This window comes from Phoenix dactylifera, chromosome 11 (assembly GCF_009389715.1).
Source record: "Phoenix dactylifera cultivar Barhee BC4 chromosome 11, palm_55x_up_171113_PBpolish2nd_filt_p, whole genome shotgun sequence".
Lineage (NCBI taxonomy): Eukaryota > Viridiplantae > Streptophyta > Magnoliopsida > Arecales > Arecaceae > Phoenix > Phoenix dactylifera.
The window spans coordinates 23,741,282-23,751,967 of NC_052402.1; the positions used below are offsets into that span (position 1 = coordinate 23,741,282).

Sequence of the window (10,686 nt, forward strand, 5' to 3'; positions counted from 1 at the left end):
CTCTGAGCTCTCATGACTAGGTTTGGAATAAGTTGTGTCGTCGTGTTAATTATAAAAGAGAGTTATGAGATGCCAATTAGTTGCCTTCACTTCCCAGTTCCAGAAAGGAATTCTCGAAGGAAAGATTTTTTTTTTTTTTTTGTGATTGTAGTGTGATGTTTATCTTGAGAATTGACAAACTATTAGATTTTGATAGTAGAGGCAGATGATGCCACCCCTCTGTATAGGCCTTGATCCTTATATCTAAAGCTAGAGAAGTACTCCCAATAATATCCTCAAGCCCTACTTTAATTTTGGGTTCCTTCCATCTTTTTCCCTTTCAGTTTTTCGTTTTTTCACACTCAAAAGAACCCAATAATATCCTCAAGCCTTACTTTAATTTTGGGTTCATTCGACCTTTTTCCCCTTCAGTTTTTCGATTTTTCACGCTTAAAAGAACTAGTGGCGACTCTAAACCTCTCAAAATCCTGCCATGGCTCTCTCTCCCTTTAGTGTCCGCATAATTCAAGGTAGAATCACACAATGGAACATGCCAAGACATGGAAATAAACAAGAATCAGATGATATCCAGAGTATAGATAACTGCATCAAATGTATTATATATTTAACAGATTTTCAGCAAATAAAAAAGATGACATATTGAGTTCCGAAACCTCTTAGCTTTTGCTAGGTATCATATCAAGCAGTTTTCAGTTCAATGACAAGGATTCTAGATTTGTTCTTACAAAGTATCATCATGGTAAATACAATATACATATCCCATGACACAACCCAAGACTCTTGTCTCTTAAGATTATAGCTAATCATAAATGGGCAATGTACACTCTAATGTGCCTCAAGAGCAACACCAGAATTCTCAAACAGATTCTTGATATATCCTTGCCTTGCTGGATGCTCCTCCTGGGGGCGGTTGAAAGCAGTCCAAACAGGTTCCCCAACAAACAACCTCATTAGCTGCATGCATATCACAAAGCATAAGATTGTGCACGACGATTCGAGTAGAAACAAAGGTTCAACCATTCTACCAACACATTCTGTTTAATTTTAAATTATTATGGCATATACGAACATGAACAGTTAGTCTTATCCAGTGAGAATTTTGAGAAGCACTTCCTCAACAAAAGCAGTTTTCCAATACTTAAAAATGCAGTGCAGTAATATTTGAATTTTCCTAACCCTTAACCCCTATTTTGTATCAGAGAATTAGAATTTTGTGAGAATCTCGAATTACTCTGCAAGTTCTCTCTGATGAGATGTTTCCAGTATAAAATGACAAAAAGAGGATAACGTCTTTGCTATTTGCCAGTCAACAAAACTTTAACCTCTGCAAAACTATCCTGAACACCTTCATTAATAATAGTGATTGAATAAAAGAAGGATGACATAAAGGTGCCCAACTGTAGTAACGCGAGCAACTAACGAATAAGAAAATAATTTAAAGTTATCGGACATTGCTTTTAATTGTAAAGCAAGAATGAGTTGAAGTGTAAAGACTGCCACTTCTTCTTTAGGTTATTAGTTCTTATGATTCTCAATTCACAGAAGACGATATAATAGGACATTACCTTTACATAGTTTGAAGTATCCAATGTGAAGCGATGGTAGATTCCGGCAGGCAACACAATCATGTCCCCTTCCTTGATCCAAATTCGTATCCAGTGATCCTCTTTGTCCCGCACATCAAAGTACCCACTTCCTTCCAAACAATAACGGATCTCTTCATCAGCATGGATGTGCTCTCGGTAAAAGTTCTTCAATTTTTCCTCGTAATTCTCAACTTTCCCAGGGCATAACTCCAGAAGGTCCTAAAATGAACAATATGGTGAAAATGTTGGATACGTGCAGTGCTTGTATCCTCTGTTTATGCGATCTAGACATAGGGAGAAAGAATTCAAACCATATAGTTGTATCCTCTGCTTTCTCGAATTTTCTTCAGTTCTTCATCATTCTCATAGTTTTTGGGATCCAAATGCCAATACAAAATCCCGAGATCTGCAGAAAAAATATTTCATAACCTCAGCAGCAAAGCACTTTGTGCCATCAAAGCTCCAAAAGTTACAAAATGAACCCGCCATGTACAAAATGTTGTATGGAAGAAATATGCATTTTAGTCTTCAAAAATTGATTCATTAATTAGCAAAGTTTCCATCAACTCCAGCATTAATATTCATCCAAACATGTTCTAATGCAGGGTCCCATACAAATTCTGATATTTATTTCTATGACTAAGATAAAGGTTGGAGTTTTTCTTAATTGTGAATCTTCTGATATGATGTCAAGTATTCTTAACAAAAATGGGAATTCCTAACATTTGGGTGCATCTGAATTAAAATTCAGAAAAGATAAAACAATAAAATATGAAAAGGGATATGATATTTCTGTTCTCTTTTTCATTTTTGCTAATTCCACCTAAGTTGTATGATTTAAAGATCTTGAGAATAGGTTTCCGAGGTGTTCTCAGCTTCTAATAACCAGGAGCAACTGACTTATAAGCTGTTGGTGGTTGATAACTATCACTTAATTTGATACCATCAACCCCCTTAGCATGCATCTACCCCATTCTTCGCGCTGCAAAGGATGCAACTATTGAAACTTTGGTTCCACTCTCAAAAGATATATGTCCTTTCAAGGATGATTTGTATAATTAAGATAACCCACAAAATTCTCAATATACAGTGCGATGGCCAGTCCATTGGACTAGCCATCATCGAGTTGGCCAAGTCCCCACCCAAACCAAAAAGAAAAGAAAAGAAAAGCCGGGCACGTGCCTTGCACGTAACTAGCTGGAGGAAGACTCCCATCGAGAATCTTCTCCTCCAATGAGTCCGGGAAGGAGACGGAATCCTTGGGCTGCTAGGACCTAGGGCTCTTCTATAAAAAGGAACCCCCTCCCCTCCACGACACTTCACCATTGAGAGTCCTCTCCCCTTTCTCCCTCTTTCTCCATGTTTTTGTCATTTTCCTTTCATTGTGGCCGTCAGAAATCGAGGCTGGAGAACACTGTCGGAGCCAAGGTAAAGCCCCAACCTTCCTCCCTTTTGTTTCCTCCTCTCCACAGCCCTAAACCACTGCTGCTGGTGGAAAAATTTGTCGGAAATCAGCCGAAAGACACCCTCTGCTCACTTCCCCTGTTTTTTTGATTGTTTTCTCCCTTATTCCAGCCACTGGTGCCGCTACCACTTGACGTCAGACCCCTAGAGGGACTCCTCGACCTCCCTACGATCCTCCACGGTGGAGCCATGGCCTCCGATGACCGGCAACGGCCAAAAAACAATGAAAACTCCCGTCCCCTGTTTTATCCGGCCCTTTTTTCTTTGATTTCTTGTCGGTCGATCTCCACCACCAGCCGTCCACTGCCTCCGACCGCTGACCATGCCCTTTGGCACGATCCCTAGTGATCTCGGCCTCTCCTTTCTCTTGTAAGAGAGGCGAATCCTTCTCTTTCTCTCCTTTATTTCTCTCTCTTCTCCCTCTTTCTCTCACTAGCAGACCCATGGACCTATAGTGAAGGGTTCCATCTTTCTTTGCTATGGATCCAAGTGGACCGCAGTGAGGAGGTTCTGAATTGCCCTAGTACTTGAGCGGCATATGCGGACCCAGTACCTCGACCCTTGTCGGGTACTTCTAGAATTCGGTCATAATTGATCTTTATTGAGTCACCAAAATCATAGCTGATCTTGACTAGTTGAGTTCACCTTGTTTGGATCGACCCGGGCAGTCGGGCACCGTCGTTTGGCCGACCTTCTCCTTCCTCCACCCTGATTCGGATATGAAGCCATACATCCTGCAGTACCCCAGATCGGATCATTTTGCCCAATTTTAGCTAGTTCTCAATTCTCCTAAGTTTCGAAGATGTTGATGAGAAATTTTAATAGCTTTGAATAGATTTGGGTGATTCGCATAGTTGAACATTGAAGATTCCAAAATGGAAGAGGTAAATAACCCTGACACTCGTTACTAGTTTTCGAACTACTTATTTTCAATGTTTAAAACTTTATAAAATTTAAAAAAGAATATTTGACATTAATGAATCTGTATTTTTTTAAAAAAATTAAGGATCGAGCATATGACATTATGCAAATCCTGAATTGTCATGAAAAGTATGGTTTCACAAACATTTTGATATTAATGGCTTGTTTATTAACTCTGAACTCTATATTTATGAAATTTGTATTTTTGTTATGAAAAAACTGTTTGAATGATTGTTTTCCTGTTAATTATTTATAGACTATGAACTCTACAAAAGCCATTTAATATTTTTCAACTTAGTTATGTATTTATGATATAAAAACATATATTTTAAGAAAATATGATTTAAGAAATATGACTACATGCTCTTAGATAGCTATGTACAACCTTTGCTAGTAGGTTCCAATAACTTGGCATAGGCCCTCGCCAGCGGGTTACAGTAGCCTGGTGTACTGCCCTCGCCAGCAGGTTACAATAGTTGGCATGATATTGATTAGGGTCTTGTCACGGGTATTATAAGGTGACCTTAGTATTTAGTCCAAGAAAATTATTATGAACTATGATGTGGTAAAATGACAGAATTTATGACCTTATTTATGAAAGTTACATGATTTATGCATATAAAAAGCATGGTTGATTTATGACTTGCTTTATGATACTGTTATATTTAAATATGCCATTTTGCAATGGTTGTTATTTTTTTAAATGATGCATTGATTCATGTGAAAACTTATGTTTGACCTGGTATGATAGTGTAAGATTTACTTACTGAGCTATGTACCTCATATTTTTTTTTTCTTAAGTCATTAGGAAAGAAGAATGGTCTAGGATTGGAGTTCACGCTAGCAAGCTTGACGATTTTGTAGCAGAATTTTAGTTCTTTATTTGACCATGAATTTGTAGTTGGTGACTTTATAAATTTTGAGGTTTTAGATTTTGGTATTTAAATTTGGATTTAGTCCCTCTAAACCAGCATCTATTTAGTTATTCAATGGATGATAGATTTGAACCCTTTTATTTTATTTGAGATTGTGATTGTTGTCTTCATGTTATTGTAGGTTGTGCCCCTCGGTAGCATAGCCGTGTTATGTCCTGAATTTGGGGCATGACATACATCACTTTTAAATTTTTTGTCCTTCCAATAACCTGCTTAATATGTGGCATTTGACATGGTCATATTTTAGTTACAATCTAAACCATTTTATTTATGTATAGTTATTGTCCCCAAGAGTCTTCTCATCTTTCTATTTATGAAGTTGTCCTGAACAAATGAGATAATCTTACAAAGTGTTATCAGCTTTTATCGGTAGAATTTCTTCTATAACAACATCAACCTACAAACAATAGTCTGAAGTTATCAACAATATAAAAATATTTCTCTCAACAACAGGACCCAGAACATGCTTCTTTGGAAAGTCCTCAAATGCCATTAATTTCTTAATATGCCATTAATAATTTATGGATTATAGGAACAAAAATCATGTAAAAAGTACATTTCTCCATACCTCATATGCTAAGTAATGCAGATTATGTCAATGTTACCTAGACACATGACATGAGTGTGAAAGAGTCCAAGTCTAGGAGTGTTGGACAAGAAAACCTTCAACTGATCAGACACCGAGACACATCCATGTTATATAGATGGGTTTGTAAAAGTTTACAAATGCGTGTATATAATGAAATGCAAGGTCGGCAGGAATCGGACAGTTCTGGTCATACCGAGCCGTCCCGGCAGTGGACCAGAATGGTTTTGACAATGAAAACGAACCCCATTGCAGGAGGGGGAGGAGAAGGAAAGAGAGGAAAAGAGAGCGAGCGAGTGGGGGAGGGAGGGAGAGGAAGAAAAAGGAAGAGAGAGGGAGGTAGAGGCCAGCAACCGTGCGGAGGACGCTCCTCTAGGATCCGCCGGGTAACAGGTCGGTCCCCTGTTTTGTTCGAAATGGGGTCTGGCCTCTTTTTTTTTTTTTGCGATTTTTAAGTGAAGTCGGCAAGGCTTTCCTCCACCTCCTGCCTGGGTCGCCGACCGTCACTGGCCCTTCACCAGTCTCTGCCGGCCGTCCGCCGGCCTCCCTCTCTCTCTCCCCCCCTCCTCTCTCTCTCTCTCTCTTTTCCTCTCTCCCCCACCTCCTCTACTGTGTCGGTAAAGGCCCGGCACAACGCGGGCCCGTACCAATCTATGGCGCCGGACAACCGGTCCGGTGCCCAGTACCGACACAACAGATTATGATGAAATGCCCGTATACAAAAGCATACCTTTGCATAGAAGGAAAAAAAAGAGTCTAGAAGTATCCTCTTAGAAGAGATTGCACCATCAGAAATCCCAATATGCCTTCTAAATTAAGCACTAGATCATTTATTCTTTTGAAGAATGGAAGATAAGCATTCCCAAGCTTCTAATAGATTGCTTCCGCCTCAGAGGGTTCCATTAGTCCTACGAGATAAAGCAGCAATACAACAACAGGTAGGAGAATGTACCCAAGAGCTCCCATAAAAAGCATAAAGCTATTCTCTTACCGACAAACTATGCATATAAAAACCTTACAGACGAACCAGTTTGACATTGCAGCAAACACGTAACAGGTGCATAGAGACCTCTTAGTAACAGAGGGGACGAAGGGGCAAGTCTGATGCCGATGGAGCGCAGGTTGAGAATACAGAAGGCAAGTATATCAGAAACATCTGTAGGAGGAGAATTGTAGACCACAAGCACATGTTTTTTGTATTTTCCTAATTCCATAGTTTCAGAAATTCTACTCTGAGTAATCTCAAAATCAAGCATTCAGGGATATTTTATGTTTAAACTTTGAACTTGACAAATCCAAGAATACAGGCAAAACTTGGAAAACATTCAAATAATAATTCTCCATATGCACCAAAGTTGTGCTGCTCTATTCTACTTCCCAGGAGACACTGTTTGCAACAAAAGCCACAGAATAATTGAAACATAGGCCTTAAAAAAGAAACACCAATTAGATCCTGATACACAACAACCACATGTTCTCTCCTTACAAATAACTTTAGCACCCAATCAATGCTATTTTTGATAGAGTTTCATATCTAGCATAAAGTGCATAAGATCAAAATCCTGTAGATAGAGAGATCAGACTGTTACCTTCAAGCTTGCCCAGGGATACAAACTCTTTTGGGTTCCGATGGTGTGGAAGCCTCTGGTCCTCATCATCGCTCTCATCTATCAACCAAGCCTAATAATAGACACGACAAACGGTAAAGCAAATCCAGTATTAGATCATCTGGTGTTTGGAAAATACGTGCTTTTGGATCCAAAAGGAACAATTTCTCCTACCTCTAACGACAAAGCTGCAAATAAAACACTCATTGGACATTAAAAAATACGCACCTCTAGAGCCATGGGATCGCGTTTCTCTGCGCACCGAGGGCTTCTCGATTTCTGAAGCTCTTTTTAGGCGCGATCCTAATAAATACTTGCAAGATACATGGGCGAACGAGGAAGGAAGTCGCTTCCAGATGCTTCTCATGCCACACGTGCGGCCGAGCGGTTTGTGGTGTTCCTCGCCTATAAACAGACACCACACGAATGAAATATCACTCTTGTCCTTAAGCTTGAAGACTGTTCTTGCTTGTGGATGGTATTATTCCATGTTTCTTGAAATCAATTTCAATTCCAAGGGTCGCAGCATGCCTATCCTTCCAGATTCAACTACAGTAGCACTTTTATACGGATGCATTTCTAACTACGAAGGTTTGATTGAATTACTTATGGTTTTCTTTTGCTTTAAGAAACATATGTAATAGTATTTTTGCCGAAAAAGTAGGAGAAAAATAGAGAGCTTTTTTGCAAAGAAGAGAAGAGAGGAACATAGAAGACTTTGTCAGAAAAGAAGAAAGCCAAATGCGAAGGGAAATCCTTTATGACTAGTCCAGTCGATAGTCAAGTGACCATTCAGATATCCAACGGTAACAAGCACATGTATCTAACAGATAGTTCCTGATGGATAAAAAAAAAAGGGCAGTCAAGGTAGTTTGAAACACCTAAAACAACAACCACTACTTCAAATTTGGATGAGATGGGGATCCCTGGGCTTCTTCAGAAGTAACCTCACATGGCTTTATTTTGCCTGGAAATTTACTTTGGTAGCAAGGCTGGGCCTCAAGGAATCCTCCACAGATTTAGTTAGAGCAAGTCCACATGCCATGGACAAAATATTTTTATTTTCAAAATCTCTCTCATGTCCCTCCCTGGATTCTGGATTGCCAGGACTGCTCACTGGGTAATGGCTTTTTAGATATCATACATGGGATTACTTGTTACTTGTATTTCCCTTATGACATTCATTTCATTCACGCATCAAAATATTTAGACACAACCAGGTCTACATCGGATTACTTGTTAATACAGACACAGATTGGAGAATCAGTTTGATCCGCTGTATCAGTGTTGTCATCAATAGATACCTGACCTTTCCGAAGTCTATCTGAAGGACACTTTCAGAGCATCTTCAATAAGTGAGATAACGGTTGCAAAGGATGAAGGATCAAGGTTTGAATCTGCCAATGCATAGGCTTTCAAAAAGGAAGCCTCAAATGACCTCTGAATGGAGATTGACTCATCTTCTTTATGTAGCCCTTCCTCATAGTGACCAGTATCATATAGAACCCTTCCCTCATACACCAGACATTCATGTTCACTTGCTGCATGCTGGCGTGCTGGCTGCAGGCTGCGCATTGCTGGTTCGGGAGAGTTACATCCTACTCAACAAAAACCACAAGTTCCCAAGCAAACTTTAGTTGCATAAATCGCAGCCCAGAGTATACTTGTTCTACTTATCAGTTATTATCAGACTGCATTATAAGAAAGGTTACGTAAGGAGAAGCAAATATGGCCAGAAGTACAATACACCATTGGCAGAATCAGGCTCAAGCATCTGATAGATAACTGAGAGAGAACCTATATCACCTACCGATGACCACCGATCATAGAGCTGCAACCAACAATCTGCAGTTGTCCAGTGTTCCAACTGCGAAGCAGCTACACGACCTTCAACCATTAGGTACTCAGGACACAGTGTAAGAGTTGTCTGGACATCGCAAAGTGTAGCCCTATAATCCTCAGGTGTCACATGAAAACTAAACTGGAGATCTAAGCATTGCAATGCCAGCATGAAGCAAAGAACACGGTTAATTTCCGATAGGGGCAGCTTCAATGCTTTGTTTTCTCATCAAGTATGCTGCTCGAAACATGCAAGGGTAGAGGGGAGTTGGGTCCAAGTCAGTCGCCTTATTGGGATTTTCCCACTTAATGTCACCATCAGAATAAAGAGATCTCTCTTGATACATCCGCCCACCGGGGTTACACAGGAAGATATCTCAGTGCTTAGCATCTCACATGGCAACAGCTTACATTACAAGAAAAAGGGGCAATGCCAACGTATACATGCCGACGATAGGTAGAAGCATCGGTAAATTTGACTCTAGCGCCAAAATTTGCCGACGCTTCTTAATTGCATCGGTAGGAATGAAACTAAGATGGGGAGCAAAGAGTAAGATAATGCTTTTAAGTATTGTCGAAGACTAGAAATCATAGACGACGCTTTTAAAAGCATCGTCGGAGGCCAAAACAGTAAGCCAGTGGGAGACGACACTTAAAAGCATCGTCGGAGTCCCCATGCCCTGACAAGTCCCCAGTGATGGAAATCTAGTGGATCGGAGAGAGAGAGAGAGAGGAGGATGGAGACTCTAGCATCGGATCCCGCCGTCTCCAAGGCCGCGGAGGCGATCCATGCCCCAGAGGTCGATCCCACCGGCGAGGAGAACCCCCAGTTCATGCAGATCTAGTTGGACGCACGCCCGACAGTGGGGGAGGCGCTAGTGAAGCTGGCCGCAAAGATAAAGAAGTCGGCAAGCAAGGCCGAGGAGGCAGAGGTGGTTCCTCAGCCAACGATGGTGCAGCCGAAGACCGGGCGGTGGGAGGCGAAGGCGGAGGAGGAGGATGACGAGGGATGAGGAGAAGGACGACGTGGGATCAGGACCGGGCGGCGAAAGGCGAAGGCGGAGGGCGGCGGCATCTTAAGCTTCATCAACCGGTTCCAGCAGCAGCTTGAGCTTCAGATTTGGATGAGGAACCCAGATGAGCTTCAGATTGGGGATGAGCTTCATCAACCGTCTCTTCGTGTTAAGTGCACATCTGTGCACATTTTAGCACTCTTTTGTACCTAATTTTCTAAAATTCTCCTGCATATAACTCTTAAAAAAGATGTAATTCTTTATTTTGGTTTCCGTATTGTAATTGAAGGTCCTTCCGAGCCAAGCCCTCCTGAAACTTGGGTCACTCCTTATCTTTCCACTACATCATCACGATTCATCCCTATTGTTATAGATAGAAGTTCATCTCAACCAATTGCGATGACCCAATCAAATTGTTTTCATGTTCATTTTGTCTATTCCCAACAGCTATGAAATTAATTCTTAATAATAACATTTATCCCTGTTCATGGCTGAAAACACTGTTCATATAAACAGTATTTTGAATGAAACTGTTCATATGAACAGTGTTACGTGAAAAACTGTTCATATGAACAGTGTTACGAAAAATATATTATGTTCACTGTTCTTCTTCTTCCTCTCGCAGTGCCTCAGCCATCCATCTTCCACGAATCACCTTCCAGATCAGCCTCGCGGCGTCCATGTCCCAGCTGTCCGCATGCAAGCCTCCCGCGATGCATCCCAAGATTCCTCTCC

At 40.8% G+C, this 10,686-nt stretch overlaps 1 protein-coding gene and 1 pseudogene across 1 annotated transcript; both read right to left on the reverse strand.

Annotated features, from left to right (window-relative positions):
- Positions 1 to 573: 573 nt before the first annotated feature.
- LOC103718242 (1,2-dihydroxy-3-keto-5-methylthiopentene dioxygenase 1) lies at positions 574 to 7,486 on the reverse strand. The gene is made up of 5 exons (XM_008806961.4): positions 7,328 to 7,486; positions 7,082 to 7,172; positions 1,898 to 1,992; positions 1,566 to 1,805; positions 574 to 954 (listed from the first exon to the last, which is right to left on the reverse strand). The coding sequence occupies exons 1-5, from the start codon at positions 7,337 to 7,339 to the stop codon at positions 826 to 828; spliced, it is 567 nt and encodes a 188-aa protein (XP_008805183.1). The 5' UTR covers positions 7,340 to 7,486; the 3' UTR covers positions 574 to 825.
- Positions 7,487 to 8,249: 763 nt separating this feature from the next.
- LOC103718241 lies at positions 8,250 to 9,285 on the reverse strand (annotated as a pseudogene).
- Between the last annotated feature and the right edge of the window lie 1,401 nt (positions 9,286 to 10,686).